At 66.9% G+C, this 26,294-nt stretch overlaps 1 protein-coding gene across 3 annotated transcripts in view; it reads left to right on the plus strand.

Annotated features, from left to right (window-relative positions):
* MEGF6 (multiple EGF like domains 6) overlaps positions 1 to 26,294 on the plus strand; it is a 101,856-nt gene that overhangs the window by 67,246 nt on the left and 8,316 nt on the right. For all 3 annotated transcript variants that reach the window (XM_073797140.1, XM_073797133.1, XM_073797143.1), the window contains 24 exons: positions 8,799 to 8,924; positions 9,841 to 9,963; positions 11,288 to 11,410; positions 11,760 to 11,897; positions 12,645 to 12,764; positions 13,088 to 13,210; positions 13,725 to 13,889; positions 14,251 to 14,382; positions 15,118 to 15,246; positions 17,318 to 17,446; positions 18,055 to 18,189; positions 18,265 to 18,399; positions 20,527 to 20,652; positions 21,318 to 21,449; positions 21,576 to 21,704; positions 21,832 to 21,963; positions 22,512 to 22,640; positions 22,730 to 22,858; positions 23,046 to 23,174; positions 23,546 to 23,674; positions 23,954 to 24,091; positions 24,484 to 24,612; positions 25,017 to 25,145; positions 25,696 to 25,824. In XM_073797140.1, coding sequence (XP_073653241.1) covers positions 8,799 to 8,924; positions 9,841 to 9,963; positions 11,288 to 11,410; positions 11,760 to 11,897; positions 12,645 to 12,764; positions 13,088 to 13,210; positions 13,725 to 13,889; positions 14,251 to 14,382; positions 15,118 to 15,246; positions 17,318 to 17,446; positions 18,055 to 18,189; positions 18,265 to 18,399; positions 20,527 to 20,652; positions 21,318 to 21,449; positions 21,576 to 21,704; positions 21,832 to 21,963; positions 22,512 to 22,640; positions 22,730 to 22,858; positions 23,046 to 23,174; positions 23,546 to 23,674; positions 23,954 to 24,091; positions 24,484 to 24,612; positions 25,017 to 25,145; positions 25,696 to 25,824 — 3,138 coding nt within the window. The remainder of the gene's footprint in view (positions 1 to 8,798; positions 8,925 to 9,840; positions 9,964 to 11,287; positions 11,411 to 11,759; positions 11,898 to 12,644; positions 12,765 to 13,087; positions 13,211 to 13,724; positions 13,890 to 14,250; positions 14,383 to 15,117; positions 15,247 to 17,317; positions 17,447 to 18,054; positions 18,190 to 18,264; positions 18,400 to 20,526; positions 20,653 to 21,317; positions 21,450 to 21,575; positions 21,705 to 21,831; positions 21,964 to 22,511; positions 22,641 to 22,729; positions 22,859 to 23,045; positions 23,175 to 23,545; positions 23,675 to 23,953; positions 24,092 to 24,483; positions 24,613 to 25,016; positions 25,146 to 25,695; positions 25,825 to 26,294) is intronic.

Raw genomic sequence — 26,294 nt, forward strand, 5'->3', positions numbered from 1 at the left:
TCTGCTCAGAGCAGCCGCCGTTACAGTTGCCTCCGTCCTGCTGAGCGTGGGATGCCGAGGGACCCTTGCCACCCATCGTGGGCCCTGGCCAGCGCCACTCACGCCAGGTTGCTGGGGCCCAGGTGGTGAAAGGGCATGTCCTGGGCCCAGTGCTCTCCATGGAGGCTGGACCCTGGGACCCTGAGCCCTGCGACCTGGGCTGCACCCTCTCTGTAGCCACAGCTGAATCTGGCCACTTCCCCGGGGGCCTTCTGTGACGGGCGGGAGCCCCTGGGCCACCATCCTCTCCAGGGCCCTATGCAGCAGGAGCTGTGGTCGTCCGTTGGCAGGGACACTGGTCCAGCCGTGCTGCCCCAAACTGGGGAGACTGGGCGCCTGCTGGGTGGGGAGGCCCGGCCTGGGGCGGGGGCAGCATGGACTGCTCTTGGCCTGCAGAGCTGGACTTCCCAGGCCCAGGTCCCCCACCCCAATCTTGGGGAGCCTGGGGGTGGGGCTGAGGCTGGGGGTAAGGGGTAACCGAGAAGCGGAGTATTAGCCCTCAGTCCCTCTGTGGGGCCTTTTTGCCGTGCAGGACGTGCTCGATGGGGCCCCTGCCGGCACGGGAGGCTCCAGGGAGAGAAGGGGAACGCTGGCGCCCACTGGACGGAGGGTGGAGGGTGGAGGCCGGGCATCTGGCTGTGGGCCGTCCCCCGCCCCTCTCCTGGCTGCTCTGGACACAGGTCCCGTGGGCACAGGGCTCACCCTCCCTGCCTGCCGCTCTGTCTGGGAGGCCATGTGGGGACCATTCTCTGGGGGCTGGGCCAGTGGTCACCCTCACGGGCCAGCTCTCTCCCCGGCTACGGGGGGCTGCCCCTTCTTTCCACCCTGCAGGCCCCGAGCGGGCCCGGGCGGGCTCTGAGCAGCACCCCTCCTGCAGGCCCTGCTGCTATGTGGCAGGGCGGCTCGCCAGCCCTGGGGGGCCCTCCCCGGCACAGGCACTCTCATATGTCTGGGCCGCCGCTCAGGGAGCGAGGCAGCTGCCTGTAAAGTTTCTCTGGGCTGGAAAGTGGAAACAGATGCAGGAATGTGGTGATGTTCTTCAGGACAGATACAGCAGGGTGCAGCCCCAGTTGCTGGTCCCCCAGGTCCCCAAGTGCCCTTCATTCTCCCTTCCTCTGGGGCAGGTTCTCCTTGGAGAAGGGTGTCCCTGGAGGCTGATCCAGGGTGGGCTGGGTGGTACCCACTGCCCCCTCCCCTGCTGGCTCCTTGGTGAGGGGCCTGGGCTGAGACACCTTCCTGTCTCCCTAGACCCCCCTAGTTCTCCCGAGGGTGGCCTTCACTGAGCTCCCAGAACGGGTACACAGCACGCACAGGGGAGGGTGCCCTTCAGGGCTTTGGGAGGGATTATGGTGGCCTCTAAGAGTGGCATTGAGCTGCTGGCTTCCAGAAGCCCAGGAGGGGTGCTCCCCAGCCTTGCCCCTGGCCCCCAACCCAGCCCACCCCTTCGCTGCACTGGAGCCCCTCCCGGAGCCTTTCCTGGGCGCTGGAGCCCCTCCCTGGAGACTTTCCTGGGCGCTGGAGCCCCTCCCAGAGCCTTTCCTGGGCGCTGGAGCCCCTCCCGGAGCCTTTCCTGGGCGCTGGAGCCCCTCCCCGGAGCCTTTCCTGGGCGCTGGAGCCCCTCCCAGAGCCTTTCCTGGGCGCTGGAGCCCCTCCCGGAGCCTTTCCTGGGCGCTGGAGCCCCTCCCCGGAGCCTTTCCTGGGCGCTGGAGCCCCTCCCGGAGCCTTTCCTGGGCGCTGGAGCCCCTCCCGGAGCCTTTCCTGGGCGCTGGAGCCCCTCCCCGGAGCCTTTCCTGGGCGCTGGAGCCCCTCCCGGAGCCTTTCCTGGGCGCTGGAGCCCCTCCCGGAGCCTTTCCTGGGCGCTGGAGCCGCTCCCGTAGCCTTTCCTGGGAGGCGCCTGCGCTCGGGACCCCAGAAGTCGTGATTTGTGGTGCTTGCTTATTTTAAAGGGTCTTTTCAAGGTCTGATCCCAGGGCCCCCGGCGTGGCCTGCACAGCCTGTCAAGAGGCTGCTGGGACCTCACCGCACTCCCTGCCTGCCACCCCAAACTCTGCACACCCAGACCACTTGGTGTGCCCCAGGGCCCCGGGAGGTCTGCAGCTCTCTTGGGTGCTGGCGCCCACTTCCTGGTCGCTCCCACCAGAGGGCGCAGTTGAGACCCACCTTGGGCACCAGCCTCTTACCTGCGTCCCCTGGCTGGAAGTGCTGGCGTTTGGCCTGGGTCTGTCACTCTCTTTCTTTTGACTGCAACTCCCAGCGGGAAATGTACACTGCACCCCCTGCACCCACGCACAGTCATGCGCACTTGTTGGTGAATTCCGCATATCTGGAATTCCTGGGAGCTGACATGTGCAGGGCGGGCCCCAGGGCTCTTGGGAGTGGTGTGGGTTTGTCCGCTTGGGTCTGTTGGGGGCTGCCTTCCTTGTGGGGGGCCTGGGCTTTACTGAAAAGCTTCCAGAGCGGATAGGGGTCTCCTGGTGCCTTCTTCCCAGGCAGAGCAGGAAGCGTTTGCCCTAAGGGCGCCCGGCCCTTCTCCCTAAATGTGCCCCTTTCGGATGCCGAGGGACCCACCCCGGCTGCAGTGCACCTGACCTACTGGTCTGGGGTGGGTAGGGCGGCCGAGCCCCTCAGATCCCGGATGAGGGGCTCCAGGTGGGGGCCCGTGGAGGGCACTGCATGGCCCCTGCCAGGCTGCTGGACTTCCTGCCTCTGGGAGGTGTGGCCTTCTCCACTTCTGCAGGACTCCCAGGGTGCAGGGCGTGGGGAGGAGCTGGTGGCCTTGTCCGTGGTTCACAGTGGCACCCTCTGAGCCCAGACTATCCTAGGGTCTCAGCAGACATTTATGGGAAGGTCAGTGTAGGAGCTGCGCCCCTCCCCAGCCCTCCCTTCCCCCACACAGGCCAGCTTGCAGGGCAGACTGCACAGCTGGAGCACAGCTGCTCGGGACCCCTCCCCGGGGCCTACTGGGATCCTCTGGACAAGGCGAGGGGTGCGGTGAGCTCTCTCGGGACTTTGCAGGCAGGCAGGGAACAGGCCCGGGCACCCCCGCCTTCAGAGCTTGGAGTGAGGATTATAGAGATGCTGGAGGGTAGGAGTAGAGAAGGTGCCCGCGGGGATGTTGACAGTCCTTCCTCGGTACAGGGTGGGAAGGTCCTCTGTGCTGGGAGCTCTCAGGCTGGTGCCACATCATGGGGCCCCAAGGATCTGGGAAGTCTTTAAAGGTGGTAGTGCTGGGGGGGGTGCTTGAAACAGATGAGGGGAGCCTTGAAACACTCTTCGAAGTTGCCTCAGAGGCAGGAATCGGACAGGAAGTGCACAGTCTTCTTGCATCCCTCCCTTGCAAAAGATCTTCTGGAAATAAAACACAAAAAGTTTCAATTCTTTTTTTTTCTAAATTTTTTTTTGTTGTTATATTTGACTGCTTTGGGTCTTCGTTGCTGCGTGCGGGCCCTCTCCAGCTGTGGCGTGCAGGGACCACTCCTAGTTGCAGTGCGCAGGCTTCTCATTGTGGTGGCTTCTCTTGTTGTGGAGCACGGGCCCTAGGCGCCCGGGCCTCAGTAGTTGCGGCTTGTGGGCTCAGCAGTTGTGGCTCACGGACTCTAGAGCACAGGCTTAGTATTTGTGGCGCATGGGCCTAGTTGCTCAGCGGCATGTGGGATCTTCTCGGACCAGGGCTCGAACCCATGTCCCCTGCACTGGAACGTGAATTCTTAACCACTGCGCCACCAGGGAAGTCCCCAAAGTTCAATTTGTAAAGTGAGAATTTGCAGGAAGGATTTTACCATCAGCCCCGAGGCCCCTGAGTGGCTCACATCCCACCCTGGCTGCCCTTGGCTAGCCTGGCCCCAAGAGAAAGAAGCAGAGGCAGCCAGGCATGCTGGGGCGCTCCATCGCCAGGGTGCCCTCCTGGGTTTGCCCACCCCCCCCACCAGGCTCTGAGGTGGGAAGGGCAGGGCCAAGTGAGGCCCAGGGCTGGGCCAGCCTGCTTCTCACCATGGCCCCTTTCCTTCCCCAAACTGTGGGAAATGGGGCTACCGAGAGCAGTGCTGGGCGGGTGTCTGGGAGTGACGTTTTGGCTTTTCTGCGCCATCTTGCAGGGCGCCCCAGGCAAACCCGCAGAGACCTGCTCCCGGTCCTTGAACACTTGGTGCCGGGAAACCCTCCTCGTCTGGCCCAGAGAGCCTCCGGCCCAGGGGTCCCTTCTGGACCCTGGCCTCGGACGTGGCTGCTTGCCCACATCCTTCGTGGTGTCACTGGCTCAGTGAGCAGAGGGTCCTGTGAGATGCCCCGGGCTGGCCACCTGGAAGAGGTGGGCTCTCCACCCATCCCCTCCTCCCCTCGGCCTCAGGCCTGTTGGGCTTTTGGATGGACGCTGGGGGAAGGATTCTTCTGTCAGCATGCACCCCCTGGTGACCTGGCTGCCCCTGCCAGAGTGCCCTGCCCCTGGAGTTAGGTGGGCCCCACTGGGTCCACAGCACGGGGAGGGTCTCCGCGCCCCTGCCTTCCTGTGGGGTTTTACCACAGGTGCGCCATGTGGCCTCGGGGCAGGCGCTCCCCCAGGCCCGGGTCTTCCCAGTGAGGGGCTGCACAGGGCCTTGCAGGCCGTTGTTCCCCGGCTCCTCGGAGGGGAGGCCGCCTGGGTCCCTGGAGGCTTTGCTGACAGCATGCGGCGTGGGTGCCAAAGCCGCAGGCAGCAGAGGGGCGGAGATCGCCAGGCTTGTCTGCAGAGCTCATCCCTGCAAACCACAGATGCAGTTCTGGGAATGTCTTCCAGTCCCCTCCAGACCCGGAACAGGCTGCAGCTTCTAAAAGGGAGTGTGTCTTCCCTGCCCCCGAGGGGCCGCTGAGTCCGAATGGAGAGTGGGAAGGCCAGCCCTGCCTGAGGACCACCCTGGGAGGGCACGGCTGTGCCTGAGACCAGGCCCCCGGAAGTGCAGGTTGCCGGCGCCCATGGGTGATGGGAGGGTCACACCCCAACCTGGGGAAGCCAGGGGTAGCGGCCCAGACCCCAGCTGGATGCAGAGGCCCGGCGGGGAAGCGAGGGCAAAGTGGGGCAGTGGCAGACGGCCGGGCGGGGGCTGGGGGGTGTTTAGAGTCAGTGAGCTTGGCAGAACCAAGCGGAGAGCAAGATGGGAGCAGGGGCGGTTGGCGGGGGGCAGCCTGTGATGTTGGGACGGTGCCACCCCTGGCTCGTGGGCACGGCAGTGCATCCACGCTGCGGGTGAACCACGTCCCCGTGCAGCGCGGAGGCCCCAGCCCGAGGGTGGGCGCGGGGGGCAGGACGCGCAGGCAGAGTAGCAAACCGTGGGCTGCCGAGCGGGGCAGGAGTGGGCAGGGCCCAGGGGAGTTTCCCCTCCTGGCCAAGCCAGAGGGCCACCCGCTTCCTGTCCCGCCGTCCTGGCCCTGTCGCCAGCAGAGGGCTTCCTAGAAGGAAGAGCTGCAGGTGGCTGCTGACCCCACATGGTGTGAGGCTCTTGGGACCTAGAAGCCAAGCCATTCGAGGGCAGTAATTACAAAACCCTCGAAGCCGCTGGCTGGGGTTGGCGGCTGGAGCAGAGTGGGCAGGTGGGCTCGGCACGCTGCCGACATACTTGCCCTCACCCCACCGGCCTGCCAGGTACAGCCAGTCAGCTGACCAGCTCGGGCAGGCCGGCGTGCCGGGCTCGGAGACCAGGGCCTTGCCAGCGAAGGCGCCTTGGAGGTCAGCTCTCCAAGCCCCGCCCACCGCTTCCTCCATGGCACTCAGACGCACCTGTTGCTGGGCTCCAGCCCTGAATCCGTGCCCAGGTCCCGGGTGCTGCCACCTGCACCTCCAGGAGTGGAGAGCCGCTTGCACGGATGGAGCAGGCCCTCCACCCTGTAGGACAGTTGGTTTCTAGGATGCCCAGTTTCCTGCTCAAGTAAAGGCCCCACTCCCCTTGAAGAGCTCGGTGCCTCACAGCTGGCTCCCGGCTAGACCAACTCCTGCTGGTTGAAGTGGAAGGGAAGTGGAAGGGAAGTGGAAGTGGAGTTGTAGCCCAGCTCTGTTAGAACCCGCGAGTCCCCTGGCCTTGGCGTTTGCAAACTGGAAGTGAAGGCGCAATGGTCAGCTCAGGCTGCTGCGACAAGCGCCACAGGGCGGCGGCTTCTGCAACAGCGGTTCGTTTTCTCGCAGTTCTGGAGGCTGGCAGTTCTGGATCATGGTGCCAGCCAGTTCGGTTCCTGGTAAGAGCTGCCATCTCCTCCTATGGCCACGGAGACAGAGACAGAGACAGAGGGAGATCTTATGTCTCTTCTTATAAGGATACAAATGCTGTTTGATCAGGGCCCCACCCTGATGACTTCATTTAACCTTAATTACCCTACCCCCAAATACAGCCACATCGGTGGTTGAATTTTAGGAGTACGCATAGGAATTTTAGGGGGACACAGACATTAATTCCCTTCGGGGCTACGGAAACCCCTTGTCTGCCATTTTCTGATGGGCTGTCAGCTTTGCTTCAGGTCTGAGCCTGGTTCTGATTTGCGGGACCACCCAGGCATGGGTCAGTGGTATGTGGGTTCCATGGCCGGGTCTCACAGTGACCCGAGGGGCCTGGAAGCTTCACCCCCAGCTTTGGGCACTGGTCACGCAGAGGCTGGCTGTCTCCTGAGCTGCACAGCCCAACGCCCGAGAAAAACTGCCTTGTTCAGCTTTCTGGCAATCCAGGGCACAGGATGCTCAAGGTGATGGCATGGGGCTTGGCTTCCTCGTGTGCACAGCTTGGGAGCATCCGGCACGTTGGGACTCGTGCAGCAGAGCAGTGAGAGACAGGCTTGGGAGGGTGCGAGGCTGCATGGGGAGCCGGACCCCTCCGTAGCCCCCACCTGCCTGGGATTTCTCCCCCGGTGGGCTCCTGTGGGCCCGGAGCTGGGTTGCCCTGGGCCCGTCTTGGGGGCTCTGCCGTCTGGAAGGGCTGCTTTCCAGCCGTGCCACAGCTCTGTGGGTCGTCCTTGCTGCTGTGGTGTCTGCCCAGCCGGCTGCCCTGCCCCGGGCTCCAAGCCCCTCTCTCCGTGTGCCTGCCCGGCGCTGCCAGGAAGGGCTTCTGATTCCTATTATGAGCTCTGAGCAGGGATGCAGTTGGTGTGAACACGAAAGGGGCCCCAGGAATGGGCCGGCTCAGGCCACGCTCGGAAGCCTCTCTCCGGAGTTGATGGCGGTGCCTTAAGCAGAGCTGTCTCAGGAGAGGCAGGCGGGGCCTCGAGGGTCAGCAGAGTCGGGGGTGGGTGGCTGGACAGGGGGCCCAGAGGCTGAGCGGGATGTTAGACGTGGCCGCCCTGTTTGCCTCCATTCCACCTGGGACTCGTGTCTCTGCTGCACCTCCCCGACACGCGGCAGCCACACGACACTGCCACCCTGGCTATCCTCTGCACCCCAGCAGGGCTGGCTCGGCCCTGGAAGGGGACCCGGGCACGGGATCCTCACACACTCGCCCCATGTGGGAACCGGCAGGATCGTGAGTGCTGTGTCTTGACTTTGGGGGAACATACTTGCTTTTGAAGGAAGCTCTGCTTTTGGCGGACAGCGTGGGCCTGGGCTGCTCCGAGCCCTGAGGCCGCTCACGTGCTCCGCGTATCGTCCGGCTGCTCCCGGACCCACTGGCGTCGGTGGTGCGGGGCGTGCCACTCCTGGCCCCCAAAACCCATGACAATAAATGGTCTCTCCAAACTCGGGCCCTGAGGCCAGTGGCGCCCTGCAGTCTGTGATGACAGCACAGGTGGCATCTGGGGGTGGAGCCCTGCCCCCCCGGCGGTCGCAGTGTTTTAGTACCAGGCCTCAGGTTTGCTCTGGTCCAGGCCCGCTGGGCAGTGGCCTGCGCCTCCCCAGGGCACAGATAGTAACACACTCTCAAAGCTTTGCTGCAGAGCACGGGGCCTGTCCCTCCCTGACCACGAGGTCACTACCAGTGACGTGAAGGAGGCACGAGAGTCCAGGTGCCCTCTCTGGGTGCCCAGCCTCTCTGAGTGGCCCCAGCCCCAACCCATCTGCTCAGTACCTGGGCACCCGCTTGGCCAGCCTGACCTGCAAGAGCCTTGCCCTGTGTGGGCCTGAGCATGAACACCTGGACCCCTGGCATCCTGGGAGCGGGTTGCAGGTCCCTGGCTCTGTGGCCTTACCAAGTGCTGTCCCCACAGCTGCTGGGAGGAGCGGGGACTGTGTGAGGTCAGGTGGGGGGGAGGCCTGGCCTGGGGTGGGCAGGAGCTGCACTGGTCCGTCAGGAGCTGGGGGCCAGGCCCGCAGGTCATGGTGGCCGTCCACGGAGGCCCACGCCTGCCCCTCTGGCCTGGCCTGATAACCTAGATAGTGGAATGTCGGGGTCTTCGCCAGCCCTTGCTGGCCTGCCACCTCCTCCAGGGAGCCTCCCAGCCTGTTCGGACTCTGAGCCCTGGATGTCTTGGCTCTTAGGGGACCCCGGTGTTTTGTGCTGGGTGGGGCTGGGCTTCCATCGGGGTGGGCGGCCTGCTCTGTGGTACCTCCCTACACCCAGTCCTGGGCCAGGCTGGGCCAGAGGATACAGCTTCGGACCACGGCCCTGCGTATCCTGTGTGTGGGCCGAGAAGCAAAGCCAGGCCCACGAACTGGACAGGAACAGTGTCGCCCTCTCAAAGCCCCTGCTTCTGGGATGTGGACAGAAAGGAGGAGGGGCTTGGAAGGGCCCGGAGTCTTCCTGCAGGAGGTGCTCTGTGGCTGCCCGGGGCCAGACCGTCGTCCTGGGCTGACCTGGCTCCTCTCGGGTCCCCAGCCATCAACTCCTGCGCCGTGGGCAATGGCGGCTGCCAACACAACTGTGTTCAGCTCACAGTGACCCAGCACCGCTGCCAGTGCCGGCCCGAGTTCCAGCTCCAGGAGGATGGCAAGCGCTGCATCCGTGAGTGCCACCGGCGGCGGGAAGGGGAGGGCCAGGGCTGGGACTCCCACTGGGACCCCCGTTCTGCACGCACCCACAGACCTGCCCGGGAACCCCACAGCCTGAGCCCCTCCCTGCCTTGCTGCTGCTGCTGGAGGGGGGCCTCAGGGACAGCAGGGACCCCCTCGGCTGCCGAGAGGCTGTGGGGCATCGTCCAGCCCCTGCGGGCACCAGGGAGGAAGCCTGTCAGGCTGTGCTCTGGGGTCCCACATCTTCGGGGGGCAGGAAGCTCAGGACGGGGATACGGGGGTGAAAAAGAAGGTCATCCTGCATGTTCCCCGGTTCTGAGGCCCACCTTGGGCTTGGCATGGGCACGTGGGACCCCCAGCCCTGGCCCTTGGGCGGAGGGGGCTGCCCAGGCCCCGTCTGACACCTTGCCCTGGGGTCGCAGGACTACCTGTCATGGAAGGGGGTGCTCTTCTGATGGAAAAGGTGGAGCAGGTCTGGGAGACCCCTGAGAAGTGGAAATGGGGACTGGGGCAGGGCAGGTGCTGAGGGAGTAGCTCTGACCCTGCCCAGCCTCTTGGCTCCTGGGTCAGGAGTGTGGGTCTGAGGGGCCGAAGCCGGCAGTGACAGCGGAGCGGCACTGGGCCCGGGGCTGGGGGTTCCGACAGGAGAGGAGGCACTGGGGGAGCCGGCCGTGAGCCCGCGGCCTGACCAGCGCTGGCCTGGCCGCTGCCCTGCTGTCTTCTGTGCAGTTGTTTGGGGATGCCCGGGGCTAATCTTACCCCGAGTCCGCTGCCCAGCCCGTCAGGCCAGAGCAGGAAGGGTGAGAGCTCCAGGTGGGGGCCTCACGAGAGGCCCCGGAGAAGGCACCCCGAACTGCCAGAGCCCCCATCTCTTGCCTTTGCCTCCATGCCCCTGGCTGCGGCCGTAGGGAGGAACCCGTGTGCGGATCAGAACGGCGGCTGCATGCACACGTGCCGGGCGCTCCGGGGCCTTGCCCGCTGCGAGTGCCACGCAGGATACCGGCTGGCGGCGGACCGCAAGGCCTGCGAAGGTAAGACGCCCTCCCTGCCCTCGGGCTGGTCCAGGTCAGCTGTGCGGGGCTCGCCTCCTCACATCCCCCTGCACCGGCCTGTGGGTGTGGGGCGGCCCCTGTTGTCACCCTTGGGTGACCTGGAATGACGCAGGTTTATCTCTGGGGCTGGGGGGCAGGGTGGGGGTGGAGGGTAGAGAGCAGGGGCAGGAACCCAAGGAGCTGCTCCCAGCGAGAGTCTCATGTCGGCAGGAAGGCAGATCTCAGGTTGCCTTGTTATTTTTATATGTTTCTCGTGTTACCTAAGTAGTACCTGCTTGTTAGGGGGACAGGAAAGGGTGAGGGAGGAGAGAGGAGGAAGCGTCACCGTGACCCGGGTGGCGGCCCCGTGTCGGCTTCCAGGTGTCTCTACGGCTTGTTGGTTCGTGGGCACGTTTAGCATCACCCCGGAGCCCGGTCGGGCGCAGCTCTCTAGAACGCGCTCCGACCTCCTGGCTGCATGGGTGTCCGCTATGCGGTGTTTGTTAGTTTCCCAGTCATGGGACTCAGGTGTCCCTGCTCCTCCCTTTGCAGGCGGCTCTGGACGAGCAGCCTTGGGGAGGGGTCTGTGCGCATCCCCCGTAACTCTGAAGCGATACGGTGTGTCCAGGGCAGGCAGCAGTCATTTTCCCAGGCATCCTGCCGGATGGCCATCAGAGAGACGGGGCCCGCAGGTGTGGAAGCTTGTGGTTCCATGTCACCACCAGGAAAGCGTTTTAGGCATCGTTGCCGATGTGACGGGCACGTCCTGGCACTCTGGATGGAGGTGGCTTCAGAGGGTGCAGTGGGAGACGGGCCTGAGGGTCAGCTTCGTCCCATGGACTCTCAGGGGTGGGACCAAAGCAGTTGTCGGGGACACTGGGATTTGTGTCCTGAGGCCAGTGCCACGTGGCTGCGGGGAAGAAGCTGGTAGCCTCTCCCTCGATGTCAGCGTGCGCTTTCTCCGGATGGCCCCCCAGAGGCTGGTGGTAAAAGGCTCCTCCTGTGCCCGGCCCTGGATGGGGGGAGGCTTGGCGAGGGCGGGACATGCACACCTCAGAGACCGCGGGCTCAGAGAGGTAGAGCCCCTCACCTGATGCTGTTGGTGGGGCCTGAGCCCAGACTTCCAGCCATGGCTTCCTCGCCCTGGGAGGGAGCTCGGCTCCACACCTGGAGTGTGATGGTGAAAACACAGGTGCTCAGAGGGAAGGCGGGAGAGGGCCCTGGCGCCCTGGGCCCTGACCCCTCTGCAGAGACCACCCCTGGGGGCCGAGTCTCTCAGGTCAGTGGCCCAGAGCCCCCCACCCCGCCCATGTCTCCCACCCAGATGTGGATGAATGTGCCACAGGCCTGGCCCAGTGTGCCCACGGCTGCCTCAACACTCATGGGTCCTTTAAGTGTGTATGCAACGCAGGCTACGAGCTGGGTGCTGATGGCCGGCAGTGCTACCGTGAGTGGGCAGTGGGCAATAACACCACGGGGCGTGGAGGGGCCTGCGGGGCAAGAGAGCTCCCCAGTCCCAGCCCACCACGGCTGCCAGCTCGCTTTGGCCGAGGGGCAGAGATTCCTTGTCAATCAAGGGCAGTGCTGGGCTTGGGGGCTGCGTGTGGGACCCGGGAGGGTGGGAGGAGGACGGGACACCCCAGGAGGACAGAGGGTTCCAGAGCCCGCCTGGCCCAGGAGCTCTGTGCTGCCTGTTTCCCAGCAGAGTGGCAGCGGCTGGGGCCGGGAGGGCCGTGCCGGCTCGGGGTGTCACCCCAGCCCCTGTCCCACGTCCCTGGTGGCGGGTGTCGCCGCAGGGATCGAGATGGAGATAGTGAACAGCTGCGAGGCGGACAACGGCGGCTGCTCCCACAGCTGCAGCCACAGCAGCACAGGGCCCGTGTGCACCTGCCCCCGCGGCTACGAGCTGGACGAGGACCAGAGGACGTGCATTGGTTCGCGCCGCCTCCCTCCCGGGCGCCCCACCCCCAAGCCAGGGACTTGCTGCTGCCCTGGGTCTGCACCTGGCCTTGATGCCATGACGGGGACGCGCCCTCCCATCACCCCCTGTCCTGCCCCGGGTGGAGGCGGGAGGAGTACGAGGGGCCCTAGTGAGAGGCAGCATCGCGACCCAGCCTGCCAAGCGCCCACCACACCTCCACCTCTGCTCAGCCACCTGGTCAAACGCCCACGTGCCGGGAGTAGCACCCGAAACACTGTGGTGTGCGAGCATGCCCTCTGCACGGGGAGACCCTGCTTCCGGGATGACTCCCCACTACCCTCCAGCCCCCAGTCTGCCCCCACAGCAGGCGGGACGGCCCTGGGGCCGTGACCTGTGTCTTGCGTGTGTCTGTGTGTGCAGGACCAGGACACGTGTGCATGTGTGAGTGTGTGAGAGTACATGCAACTCACATGTAGGTGTGTGCATGGGGCTGTGTGCATGGGGTTGCATGAAGGTGTGTGTGGGAGCCTGCAGCTGTGCGTGTGGTTGTGTGCAGGTGTGTGTGCAGGTGTGCATGTGGTTGTGTACAGGTGTGCGTGTGGTATGTGCAGCTGTGCGTGTGGTGTGTGCAGGTGTGCGTGTGGTGTGTGCAGGTGTGCATGTGGTTGTGTGCAGGTATGCACACACTGGTGTGCTGTGGAAGGATGCACACGCGGGCGGGCACCTGGGTGCCAGCCGGGCTGTGGTGTGTGCCCTGCAGATGTCGATGACTGTGCCGATTCCCCGTGCTGCCAGCAGGTTTGCACCAATAGCCCTGGCGGCTACGAGTGCAGCTGCTATGCCGGCTACCAGCTTGGCGCCGATGGCTGCGGCTGTGAGGGTGAGCGGTAGGCAGCTGTGTTGGCTGGGGAGTGGGTGCTGGTTGGGCCCCTGCCATCGGCAGGGCTGTGGGGACCTGCCCACTCCGTCCCCCGCCTGAGGTCACTGTCTTTTTCTCGGGCTGGGCCTGCACCCCTGGCTGCTCCCAGCCTGGCCTCCCTCAGGCAGTGCACCCTGTCCCTCTGACCCTGGGCACAGGAGGATGGCTGTGGCCTGGGTATCACCCAGCAGGCACTTGTGCAGCGGGCAGGGCCGGGGCAGGAGGGGCCCCCGAGACCCCGACCCCCGGAGGACAGGCGCCAGCTGCCCTGGGTGTGCCCGCAGACGTGGACGAGTGCGCCTCCGGCCGTGGCGGCTGTGAGCACCGCTGCACGAACCTGGCCGGCTCCTTTCAGTGCTCCTGCGAGGATGGCTACCTGCTGGGCGAGGACCGCCGGGGCTGCAGCCGTGAGTCTCTGCTGGCCACCATGGGGACCCCACCCTCCTGGCTGGACGGACCCCACTTCTGTCCTGCCTCTCGCCGTGGGACAGGCCGGGGGCAGCAGAGCTGGGGGGAGGGGCCGGACAGACAGGCGCCCCCAGGCAGGGTGTTACTCAGGGGCCCTGGAGTCGCCTCCTGCCCTGCCCAGGTGAGAGGACGGACGCGGTTCCCGGGACCGAGGGCAGCGTCCAGAGGGCCAGAGAGCTGCTCCTGTCCCCACACCCGCTCCGTGCTCAGGGTCCCTAGGGCCAGCGTGGGAGCCAGGACAGCCGGGGTAGACGTGGCATGGGTCAGGGCCTCAGAGCCCAGAGCCTCCTCTGTCCTGAGAAGTAGGGTCAGGAGTGGCTGGGGTGAGGAGGGGCCCTGGGGTGGGGCTCAGGCCTGGAGCTGCCTCTAGGCACTGAGGGGCAGGGAGTCCAAGCCCGGGGAGGCCGGGGGTGGGGGGCGGCAGGGGCTCAGGGCCCTCTGTGCTCCGCCCAGCCCTGGAGATGCCCGAGGTGGGCCTGGACGGCCACCTGCCCCTGGTGCAGCCCCTCCCGCACATAGCGGTGCTCCAGGACGAGCTGCCCCACCTCTTCCAAGATGACCACGTCGGGGCCGAGAAGGAGGCGGCGCGGGGCGAACACACGCTGCAAGAGAAGTTTGGTGAGAGGTCGCCCGTCCCCAGGGCTTCTCTACCAGCGCCCCCTCCGCCCGGCTGCTGCCCACCCTGCGGTCTTGGGTGTGAGGAAGGGCTCCCGTGAGGGCCTCGTTGGACCAAGGCGCAGAGAGGCCAAGCTGCTTGGTCAGTTTGCCCAGCGCGCCCGGGGCTGATCCTGGGATGGGGCCACTAGCTCTCTGCTTAGAGCCCTTCCCGGCCCCCCATCTAGGTCCCACATCTCCGCTCGCCCACGTGGGGCCCTCACAGTCTGAGGACGTCCCTTGTGCCCCTTCTCCGGCCTGATGCTGGGCGGGGTCCAGCGCCAGGGGCCAGGCTCTGAGGCCCCTCTCCCGCTGTGTCCCCCAGTCTGCCTGGACGATTCCTTTGGCCCAGATTGCAGCTTGACCTGCGCTGACTGCAGGAACGGGGGGACCTGCCTCCCCAGCCTGCGTGGCTGTGACTGCCCCGACGGCTGGACCGGGCTTATCTGCAATGAAGGTGAGACTGCTGTGAGAGCAGGGTGTGGGCGGGGCCCCTGAGCCCCAGGTCCTGCGCAGCACACACAGTTTACGCCTCCCTGCCGGCCCTGGGCAGGGGCTCCACAGGTCCATCCGTTCACTCGTTCACTCGTTCATTCAGGGTCTCTTGGCTTCCTGCTCCTTGCCAGGCCCTGTTCTGGGTGCTGGGAGACCCCAGGGGCTAGCAGGGCCTGCTGTCTGCCCCTCACAGATGTCACGGTGGTTGGGGGTCCGGACAAGCCAACAACTAGGACATAAAGAGCAGCGAGCGGGTGGGCCAGTCATGCCCGAGTCCCAGAGGGGAGAGGTCGCCTCCCCGGGCCACGCACCAAGTTGGTCACTGAAGCACATTTGAAAGCTGCTTTCGCAGGCTCTGTCCAGGGCCTGTCCACGCCCTTCCAGCGACCCCAGTAGTCTCAAGGGCCGTAGTGACCGTGTCTGAGGGTCTGCCAGTGACCCACTCTGAAAGTGCTGGTTGAGAAGGTGGACGTGTCGGAGTTCAGAGGGAGAGGATGGGGCGATTGATTAGAGATGTCTGCCGTGCCCGTGGGCAGGGGCAGGGAGCACGAGTGCCATCGGGTGCTACTCTGGGAAGTTGCTTTTGAACTGGGTGGCTCGACCCCCAGGAGGGTGTCTCAGTGTCTCTGGAGGGGCTTCTGGGCCCCGAGTCCTCCTGCGGGCCAGTGACCCTTGTGCTTCTCTGTGTCCCCTGCAGCTTGTCCCCCAGACACCTTCGGGAAGAACTGCAGCTTCTCCTGCAGCTGTCAGAACGGCGGGACCTGCGACCCTGTGACGGGGGCCTGCCGCTGCCCTCCGGGTGTCAGTGGAGCCCGCTGTGAGGACGGTGGGTGCAGCCCCTCCTGTGCCTCCAGGGTTGTCCTCTGGGTGGAGGGGAGGGGTGGGCACTACCTCTCAGCTCCTAGTCTCCTTCCTTCTGGGGGAAGGATGAGACCCTTCAGTGGAAGAGGCATTGAATTTTCTACATCTGATGATTCTCCTGGGGCCTGACTATAGCAGGTGGTGAGGACTTGTTGGAAGAATAGCACTTTTGTAACAGGGTCCCCGGGGAGGTAGTGAGCTCCCTGTTCCTGGAAGCATTCAAGGAGAGCTATATGATGGCTGGGTGGGATTTGCAGAAGGGAGCATGCCCGGGCTGCGGCTGCACGGGACGACATTACCATCCTTTTTAACTTGGGAGTTGCAACATTTCTGGAGGAACTAGAGTCCGCATAAGTTTCCCAGGGGCTTGACGCCTCATCTTAAAGTCTTCAGAACTTTAAGTTTCTGCTTCTTTTGCTGGCGGATGTAGCTAACATATCAAGGACTTCCTGCCTTAGCAGCGGATGGCAGCAATCGGTGGACCTGTCCCCTGCCCGTGGGAACTCTGCGGGGCAGGTTTCTAAGCCCCGGGGCGGCCAGGCAGGGCTTTCCACCCCCTCCCTCTGGTCACCTTCTCGGCTTGGTTAGCGTCCCTGCCCATCTTCCCCTGCGATCTGCCATCCCTCTTCTGCCGAGGCTGAGAGCCCACTGCCTGTTGGGCGCTGTATGTGTGATGGGCCCTGACGGACCCAAGGGGCTGCCGGCAGATAAAGCGTCTGCATTTTAGAGCTTCTGAGCTTCTGCTCATGACGTGGTGTGGCTTCCTGGAGACCAGGTCTCAGTCGGGGTCCTGTGGGTAAAGTGTGCCCGTGCAGGTGAGCTTGAGGACGTTCGTCCCAATTCTCAGGGGCCCCGTACTAGTCTCTTAGACTCCAGGTGCCCCGGGCTCGTGGCTGCTTCCCCCCAGTCTGTGCCTCTGTCTCCCCGTGGCCTCCTCTTCTCGTCTCCGGCCTCCCTCTCCTTTCTCTTCTAAGGACACTTGTTGGGTTAGGCCTGCTCCGACAGTGCAGGATGGCCCCACCTGGTGATCCTGGTGGGTAGGATGTGGACGTGCCTTGGGGTCACCATCCAGCTCCCTGAGGCCCTTCAGTAGGCAGGACAGGGGCAGGACAGAGCTGGAGGGGAGCGTTTTGGGAAGGAATGCCAGAGCCCTGTCCTGGCCCTGGGCCCCCTGAGCTTGGGCCCGTGTCCTTCCCTCTGTGAGGCCCAGAGGTTCAGGCTAGGTGACCACCGAGGGACAGACGTCAGGACGCTGCAGGTGCCGGTCAGACGAGGAGGGTGGGCTTTCTTTGAGCGTCTCCCATGTGTGTGCTGGGGACGTGCTTGGCATCCCGCTCTGGCCGCCATCCAGGCCGCAGACCCTAGGGGCACGGGCCAGCCAGGCAGATGGCCGCATCCACGGGGTGCACGTCGTGGCTGCCCTGCCCTCGTGATGCCCTCGCCACCCCCCGGGACCCTCCCTGTCCGGGGTGCACGGTCCCCAGGCTGCTGGGGGCCCAGGTCTCTCCTGACTCCTGTGCTGGTCCTGGGGCCCCTGGGGGCGCCTCCTCGGGCGGGGCCGAGTCCAGGTGGGCAGTCAAGAGGCTCCCCGTCCCCCGCCTCCTCGGGCGGGGCCAGGTCCGGGTGGGCAGTCAAGAGGCTCCCCGTCCCCCGCCTCCTCGGGCGGGGCCGAGTCTGGGTGGGCAGTCAAGAGGCTCCCCGTCCCCCGCCTCCTCGGGCGGGGCCGGGTCCGGGTGGGCAGTCAAGAGGCTCCCGTCCCCCGCCTCCTCGGGCGGGGCCGGGTCCGGGTGGGCAGTCAAGAGGCTCCCGTCCCCCGCCTCCTCGGGCGGGGCCGGGTCCGGGTGGGCAGTCAAGAGGCTCCCCGTCCCCCGCCTCCTCGGGCGGGGCCGGGTCCGGGTGGGCAGTCAAGAGGCTCCCGTTCCCCGCCTCCTCGGGCGGGGCCGGGTCCGGGTGGGCAGTCAAGAGGCTCCCTGTCCCCCGCCTCCTCGGGCGGGGCCGGGTCCGGGTGGGCGGTCAAGAGGCTCCCCGTCCCCCAGGCTGCCCCAGAGGCTTCTACGGCAAGCACTGCGCTAAGAAGTGTCACTGTGCCAACCGGAGCCGCTGCCACCGCCTCTACGGGGCCTGCCTCTGCGACCCGGGGCTCTACGGCCGCTTCTGCCACCTGGGTGAGTCCCACTGCCCGCTGGCCGCCCGTGGCCGGGGGCGGGGCCACAGCACGGGCCGGGTGCTTCCTGCCCGTGGTCCAGCTTGTGTTGGACGGTCACTGTTTACAGATGAGGTTGCGGGGGCTCAGCAAGTGCCCCGGCTGGGGTGTGGGGTCTGTGGGCTCAAAGCCACGTCCTCTGGACTGCACTGGCCGCCAGGGCGCCTGTCCGGGTGGGCGGTGCCGGCCCCAGCCAGGCTGGTGCGTGGGCTGAGCGTGGGCAGGGGCAGGCCTCCCTCGGAAGCTCCAGGACATTCCTGGCAGCAAGTCCTGAGCCCCCGGTGGGGTCACCCCTCTCTGCGTCCATAGACACCTGGGATGGGAGGGGCGGTGGGATGCTGGCTAAAAGCAAGCAGACTTCATCCTAGCAGCTCTTTGTAGAAGGATTGTGTGAGGGAGGCAGTGAGGACCTGCGCGTTTCCTGGCTGGGAAGTGCCTCTCTGAGACCCTGTTTGTCATCTGTGGAATGGGCACAAACCAGCGGCTCTGCGTGGGGTCCCGGAGACCCTGGGCTGGGGAGGGTGGGCGCTCGCAGGGGACAGGCCCCTCACGGTTGGTTCTGGGGTGCAGCCTGCCCTCCGTGGGCCTTCGGGCCGGGCTGCTCGGAGGAGTGCCAGTGTGAGCAGTGGAACACGCGCGCGTGTGACAGGAGGGACGGCAGCTGCGCCTGCAAGGCGGGCTTCGGGGGCGAGCGGTGCCAGGATGGTGAGTGCAGAGCTGCGGAGGGAGGGCCTCAGGGCCGGCGAACCCTGCAGACCCCTCTTCCCTCTCCCCCTGCAGAGTGCCAGCCGGGCTTCTTTGGGCCAGGCTGCCGGCAGGCGTGCACCTGCCCCCCGGGCGTGGCCTGTGACCCCGTCAGCGGCCAGTGTGGGAAGCAGTGTCCTGCCGGCTACCAGGGGGAGGACTGCAGCCAAGGTGAGCAACCAGCCCTGGTGTGCGGGTGGGGTGCAGGTCATCTGGCCCGTGCTGGGCTGCGGGCACCAGAAGTGCTGGTCCTGGTGGCATCTTGACCTGCCATGTCCCCACCCTGGTCACGCGGCGGTGACTCAGCCACAGGTCTGCCTGTCTCTGTGCACCGAGAGGGCGGGAACTCGTGTGTGTGCGTGTGTGCGTGTGTGTGTGTGTGTGTGTGTGTGTGTGCGTGCACGCACGTGCAGGGAGGCCTGGAGAAGGGCCAGTGCCTCTCCAAGATTGCCCCCTTCCTCCCTCACCTGCCCACTCACTCTATCACAGGACACACTAAGTGAGATTTGTGCTGGAAGCTGGGCCAGGGGCTCCTTCCTGGTGGGTCTGAGCCAGCAGGACAGAGGCTGCTCCCGAGGGTGTTGGCTCGGAGCGAAGTCTGGGCCGGAGGTGCCGGCGTGGGGCGCGGGTGGTGACCAAAGGCCCTCCACGTGGACGCCCGGGCCGGGGGGCGGCATGAGTGGGCACCAGGCACGGGCAAGGCTGGAGGCTGGGGGCCCCTCGTTTACATGGGGGCGCCCTGGCTTTGAGCAGTGGGGCTGCCGTGGCCGCCGACGGGGTGCAGGGAGGTTGGGACCTCCCTTGGCACACTGTCCTCACCCGTCAGCGGGCGGGCAGGTGGGGGCCGAGGGGGCCTGCGGTGTGACTGGTGTGACCCCGACCGGGGCAGCGGCTCGAGTCCCCCTCAGCCAGAGCTGCCCCTAAGTGGCCTGGGGGCCACCGCGCAGCCCCAGCCGGGGGTCAGTGTCCCCCTGCACTCCCGCACGCGGCAGGCCTGCCTGCACCTGGGGGCCACCGCGCAGCCCCAGCCGGGGTCAGTCTCCCCCTGCACTCCCGCACGCGGCAGGCCTGCCTGCACCTGCCCTCTGGCGGCCCGTGTGCTGGGACACGGAAGGCCTCACCCCAGCCCTCCCCTGCTGGTTTTCTTCGTCTTCCTTTTCCTTTTTTCTTTATAAAGCCTCCAGGGCCCCAAGGATGAGCCACAGGAAATGACACACATATTTTTACAGCAGTGACGGGCTCCCCGCTGCTGTTAGGTCTGGAAAGTATTAACCCCCAAACACGCGTCTGCCCCCAGTCAGTGGAGCGGGGGCTCCCCTAGGTGGCGGGACAGCTCCATCCGCCGCGCTGGGCCTCCCTGCCCGCCCCGGTCCGCACTGCGTGGGTGCCTGTGTGAGTGCCCTGCGCTGCACCTGCGGTCCAGTGGGCGGGCCTGTGTCCGCACGCCATGGGCCCTCACGGCAACAGTTCACCAGGTGTGTTCTTTGTCCGGAGCCCATCTCGGGGCCCAGGGAGACCCCAGGCCTGGCGCCCGCCCACCCCCTGACACCTCACGCCCCTCAGGCAGGGAGCGTCCTCAGTTCTCAGCCCCGCTGGGTGTTTGGGTGCGGGGTGGGCTCTGATTCTTTGGTGTGGAGGGTGCCTCAGCCCGCCCTCTCCAGGTCCGTGCTGGCCTTCCTGAGCTGGGAGCATTCCCTCCGGCAGCACTGGGGCAGCCACACGGTGCTGGGGCTGGCAGGGCCCTCCCTCCACCGCGTTGCCTCCCCAGCCAGGGCAGGTGTGAGGTCTGGCGCGGAGCCCTGCAAGGCCACCAGAACGGCCACTGCAGCCCTCACGGGTGGGGCGAGGCTCCGAGGCCCCTGCATTCTTTCCCGAAGCCCTGCTGTGGGCCCGGAGCCGCCTGGCCGCTCTCATTCCTGAACACGGGGGGTGACCAGCAGGGGGTCCCCAGGGTGCACCAAAGTGAGAGGAAGGCAGAGCCAGCCCTGCGCCCGCTCTCCAGGGTCCTGACTGCCCGCCCCCCGAGCCCTGCTGGCCTGTGGTCTCCAGGCTGCCCCTCACCACCACTCCCCAAGGAGGGTCAGCCCAAGCAGGCCCCTCCTCGTCCTGCTCCATGTCCCCCGTCTCCTGCCCGCTCCCGTGACTGCCCTCGTCACCCAGGGGACCGCAGCTGTGTCCAGCAACGCTGCTGGGGCAGGGGGCAGGTGCCGGGGCGGGTGCCCGGGGCGGGGCGGGGCCGCAAGGGGAGGACGGCAGCTCCCCGTGGTGGTGGCTGAGGCCCCCCGCCCTCCCCCGCAGAGTGCCCGGCCGGGACGTTCGGCAGGAACTGCTCAGGCTCCTGCTCCTGCAAGGGCGCCCCCTGCGACCTGGTCACGGGGCGGTGCCTGTGCCCTCCTGGGAGGACCGGGGCTGACTGTGGGGCAGGTGAGTGGCAGCCTTGTCCCGGGCTCTCCTAACCGCCCTGGGCTGCATGACTCCTGGCCGTGTTTGGGGAGCCCAGCCTGGATCCCATTTGGGGACCCCAGCCCCAGGCCGTGTTTGGGGACCCCAGCCCCCGGCTGTGTTTGGGGAGCCCAGCCTGGATCCTATTTGGGGACCCCAACTCTGGGCTGTGTTTGGGGACCCCAGCACTGAGCTGTGTTTGGGGAGCCCTGGCCTCAGCCCTGGAGCCCTGCAGACCCCAGGCCAGTCCACAGCAACTGCGAGAGCTCACACCAACCAGCCTTGGGTCTGGACGTGGGCATCTGTGGCCGCCCTGCGGCCATGCCCACAGAGGGTGCACACGCTAGGAACTGTCAGCCGTGGAGACAGGTTGACCAGCGGCCCCCAGCCCTCCCCGGGCCTGTGGCTTGTCCTCTAGACACCTGTTCACTCTGGGTGCCCCCCTTTTGCCTGTTGAGCCATTCTAGGGCAGGTGCTCCCTTTCTGGGGGTGGACGCCCTGTAGCCTGCCACCCATGAGGAGGCTGGGGGTTCCCGTGACCTGTCCCTCTCCCTCCTCCGGGACAGCTCAGGTGGGAACAGATGTTCCTGCTCCCCGATGGGCCCAGCAAGGCCCCAGGGGAGACTGACTGGCTGTGGTGGGGCTAGATTGTCCTGAGGGTCGCTGGGGGCTCGGCTGCCAGGAGATCTGTCCGGTGTGCGAGCACGGTGCCTCCTGTGAGCCTGAGACCGGAGCCTGCCTGTGCCGCCCCGGCTTCACGGGCAGCCGCTGCCAGGACAGTGAGTGCCCGCCGCCCCGACCTCGGCCCCGCCTGTGATCCCCGTGTCCCACCCCTGTGTCCCGTACCCGTGTCCCCCTGCCCCCGTGTCCATGTCCCCAGTGTGCTCACCCTGCCCTCCCTGCAGCTTGCCCAGCAGGGTGGTTTGGGCCCAGCTGCCAGATGCGATGCTCCTGCGTCAACGACGGGCTCTGCCACCCGGTGACTGGCCACTGCAGCTGCGCCCCAGGGTGGACCGGCCTCAGCTGCCAGAGAGGTAGGCGGCCTGGTGTGCAAGCGTCCCTGCCCTGCCCTGGGGAAGCCTCCGCCCAGGCCCCGGGGAGGGCCCTGGACCCCATCGTGGCTGTGGTCACCTGCACAGGGTGACCCGGCCCCTGTTGCAGCCTGTGACAGCGGCCACTGGGGCCCCGACTGCAGCCACACCTGCAACTGCAGCGCAGGCCACGGGAGCTGCGACGCCATCAGCGGCCTGTGTCTGTGTGAGGCCGGCTATGTGGGCCTGCGGTGCGAGCAGCGTGAGTCCCGGCCCCGCCCGCACACGTGCACATGCACACACGCACGCGCACACGCACGCACACGCACGCACATGCACATGCATACGCGCGTGTGCACGTGCCCAAGTGTCGGGGACCTAGTCCTGCCTTCCTGTTCCTGGACAAACAGGGAGTCTCCTTGCCTGAGCCCACCCCCATCCCTCCCCAGCCTGGGCCAGGCTCCACCCTCCCACCTGCCTGGGCCCAACAGAAGGCCCACCTGGCGCAGCAGGGAGAGGTGGGGCCGGTTGCGCCCCACAGGACACCTGGCACCTGGAGGAGGGGAGGAAGGTGTCTGCTAAGGAACGAGGGCCTTGCCCTGGCCGGGTTGGTGGGTCTGGGTGGGCCTGGGGCTCCCTCCTCCCCAGGGCTTGGGGCTCGGTTCCTGCCTGGGGGACGGGTGCAGAGGCCTTGGGTGTGGAGGGGCTCCTCCCGCCCCACAGTCCCGGGCCCTGGCCCGGTGGTGGTGGAGGCCTGGGGAGGATTAGGTCAGGCTCACCGTCCCCCCAGCTGATGGTCTGGTGTCTCAGGGTGTCCCCAGGGCTACTTCGGGCCGGGCTGTGGGCGGCAGTGCCAGTGTGAGCACGGGGCAGCCTGTGACCATGTCAGTGGGGCCTGCACCTGCCCGGCCGGCTGGAGGGGAACCTTCTGTGAGCGCGGTGAGCCAGGGTGCAGGCCGGCGTGGCCGGGCGTGTGGGTGGGGACCCGTGACCCCTGGCCATCTCCCATCACCGCCCCCTGCCTGCAGCCTGCCCTGCCGGCTTCTTCGGAGTGGACTGCCACCGCGCCTGTGACTGCAGCAGCGGGGTGCCCTGCGACGCCGTAAACGGCTCCTGCCTCTGCCCTCCTGGCCGCCGGGGTCCCCGCTGTGCCCAGAGTGCGTGAGGCCCCCATCAGCCCTGGGTGCTGCCCGTTAGGGTTAGGGTCAGTCCTTATCTGTGGCCACCCTGACTGGTGCCCAGGCCAGAGGGAGGGGCAGATGGACCACAGCAGCCCGGGACCATCTGCTGCAGCCCCTCCCGGGGTCCGTCCCTCCGGCCCCTGACCGCCCCTCTCTCCTGCAGCCTGCCCAGCCCACACGTACGGCCACAACTGCAGCCAGGCCTGCTCCTGCTTTAATGGGGCCTCCTGTGATCCTGTCCACGGGCAGTGTCACTGTGGCCCTGGCTGGATGGGGCCCACCTGCCTACAGGGTAAGCCCTGCCCAGGAGTCTGGGGTCAGGCAACGTGCTTGCCCCTCCCTGGGCCGTGCAAGGTCACACGGTGTCGGGCGCGAGGTGGACACACAGCTCACTGGGAATGGAGGGCAGGGAGGGTGGGGGCCATGCCCCCGCCATGGGGCACCGGGGCAGGGGAGGAAGGCTTAGGACCACACCCTTCAGCCCTGAGCCCCCGGAGGCTGGGCAGCGGGGCCCGGGGAGCCCTGGAGCAGGTCGTCCTAGAGGCAGCCCTAGGTCCCTGCCCTTTGGGGCGGGCCTGCAGGTCCAGTGGGCTGGCCCTCCGAGGGTTCAGGCCCCCGGCCTGGCTGGCGGGGATGCTGCAGGTCACTTCTCTGTTTCCCCAGCCTGCCCCGCGGGCCTCTACGGCAAGGACTGCCAGCACTCCTGCCTCTGCCTGAACCGGGGCACCTGTGACCCCGTCTCAGGCCACTGCACCTGCCCCGAGGGCTGGGCTGGGCTGGCCTGTGAGGAGGGTGAGCGCCGGGCAGGCGGGCGGAGGAGGAAGGAGGGACCCTGGGGTCTGGAACCCAGGGCCAGCGCCCCGGCGTGCCTCGGTGCAGCCCCTGCCCCTGTGGCTGCCTGGAGTTGGGGGTCAGGGTCCTGGGGTGTGGCCTGCAGTGTCACCAGCCCACTGAGCACCCCTCCCTCCCAAGGACACGGGATCCGAGGCTCTGGGTGCGGGAAGCAGGGGCGGGCGGGGGTGTCCTGGGCCCCAGGGGCTGGACCCTCACCGGTCCCCTCCCCTGCCCCAGCCTCTGCAGAGTGCCCCCCGGGGTTCTCCGGAGCCGGCTGCCAGCACGTCTGCGGGTGCCTCCACGGCGGCCTCTGTGACCGGCACACAGGCCACTGCCGCTGTCCGGCCGGCTGGACCGGGGATGAGTGCCAGAGCCGTGAGTGGGGCGGGTTAGGGCCCCTCCGGTGTGGCCTCGGCTCACGCCAGGGTGTGGAGGCCTCCCCGGGGTGGGCAACGGACAGGTAGGGGGCAGGGCTGTGGGCTGAGCTCCCGGGGCCTCCCCGCCTCTGTCCAGGGAGCCGCCCAGAGCAGCCCGCCCGCCTCTTTCCCCGCAGCCTGTCCCAAGGGTGCGTTCGGGTTCTCTGTGAGAGGAGAACTGTGCCTGCCGGCGGGGGGGGCCGCCTGCCACCGCGTCACCAGGGCGTGGCTCTGCCCGCCGGGATCGAGGGGCTTGCGGTGTGAGAATGGCGAGCCCCCAGCTCCGCTGGTGCTCTGGGTGGGGCTGGGCCCTTCACACGACGACCCCTCCGGGCCCATGCCTCCCTGCAGCCTGCACGCCCGGCTGGTTTGGAGAGGCCTGTGCCCAGCGCTGCCAGTGCCCACCCGGCGTTGCCTGCCACCACGTCACCGGAGAGTGTCACTGTCCCCCAGGCTTCACTGGGCCCGGCTGTGAGCAGGGTAGGTGACCAACCTGGGCAGGCCCTTGGGCAGTGGGTGGCTCAGGCCACATGTGCCCCTGTGCTGGGCCCCAAACCTCTACCCCCAGGAGGGGCTCCGGGAGGCGACTCCCAGGAGGATGCCCACTCCAGGCAGGGCCGGCACTGACCTCCTGCCTCCTCACCCCAGCCTGCCCGCCCGGTGCCTTTGGGGAGAACTGTGGGCAGAAGTGTCAGTGTCCCGGCGAGGACCAGGCCTGCCACCCTGCCTCAGGGGCCTGCGTGTGTGCCGCTGGCTACCGTGGTGCCGGCTGCCAGCAACGCGAGTGTGCCCATGCTGCCCGCTGGGCCCTCGGGAAGGATGACGTGGGAGGTCAGGGGCTTTGTGAGCCCCCTGGCCCCTGGCAGCTGGCCCCTCCCCTGCAGGGTGCCCGCCCGGGCGGTTCGGGCCCAGCTGTGAGCAGCTGTGTGGGTGTCTCAATGGGGGCTCCTGTGACGCGGCCACAGGGGCCTGCCACTGCCCACCTGGGTTCCTCGGAACGGACTGCAGCCTCGGTGAGTGGCCAGGGTGAGGGCAGGGGCAGCTCCTCCCTGCGCCTCGGTGGTTAGGGTTAGCCAGCCTGCGGGGAGGACAGCCCCTGACCACCCCCTTCTTGGGCCCGCCCCCCGGGGCCTGGCCGCAGGCCGGGCTGAGCTGGGGGTTCCATGTGACCAAAGCATCCCTGCCGCCAGCTCTGCCTGGCCGTGTGCTGTGCCCCGGCTCAGGCCGTGTCCACCAGGGCCGTGCAGAGGCCAGCTGGGCATGCTGCCGAGAGAATGGCCTTTCCCTGAGCCAGGTGGGGCCTTTCCAATCATCTGGAATCCTGGCTGGGCTAGCGGGGTGGGCGGGGGGCCGCCGTGAGTCACGCGAAACGCAGCGCAGGCCGGCCCCCAGCAGAGCCAGCAGGCAGGGGGCGTGGCAGCAGGCAGCTCCACCGCATCTGGGCAGACAAGGGAGTCTCCCCACCCCGCCTTCCCTGGCCCATCCCGCCCTGTCCCAGGTTGACACGGCAGAGAGAGGGGGGATCCTGCCTGGAGTGGCCACCCTCCCATTTCCTCCTGGCAGCCTGTCCACACGGCCGCTTCGGCCCCCGCTGTGCCCACGTGTGCAGTTGTGGGCAGGGGGCGGCTTGTGACCCCGTGACCGGCACCTGTTCCTGCCCCCCCGGGAGGACCGGCGTCCACTGTGAGCACGGTGAGAGCCTGCTCCCCCTGCTGCCTTGGATACTTCATGGGTATCACTCCCTCAGCCTCGGGGGGGAGGGTGATGGGGTGAAGCCCTGGGGTCACTGGCGGAGAACTGGGTCCCCGCCATTAATCCCCCAAGTGCCCTGAGGATAAGTGAGGGTCTAGCTTGTGTTGACAGCAGCGTCCACTCGGGTCATTGGGTCATCCAATAGCATCCCACGCCTTGTCTTGACCTGTGACTCCAAGGCTCAGGCCATCAAGTGACCTGTCCAGTTCCCTGTGGCCAGTGGGGGATGAACCCGTTCTGACCCAGAGCCCCCCCCAGCAGGAGGGGTCAGGCGGCTGTTTCGTCTGAGGACGGAGCCAGCCTTCTGGCTGATGTCCTCTTGGGTTGGGGTCCCTCTGGCCTTTCTACCGGGCCCAGTGGCCAGGGACCCCACAGAGAGGGAGGCCTGGAGCCCAGCCCGTGGTGGGGAG

The sequence above is a fragment of the Tursiops truncatus genome, chromosome 1, assembly GCF_011762595.2.
Source record: "Tursiops truncatus isolate mTurTru1 chromosome 1, mTurTru1.mat.Y, whole genome shotgun sequence".
Lineage (NCBI taxonomy): Eukaryota > Metazoa > Chordata > Mammalia > Artiodactyla > Delphinidae > Tursiops > Tursiops truncatus.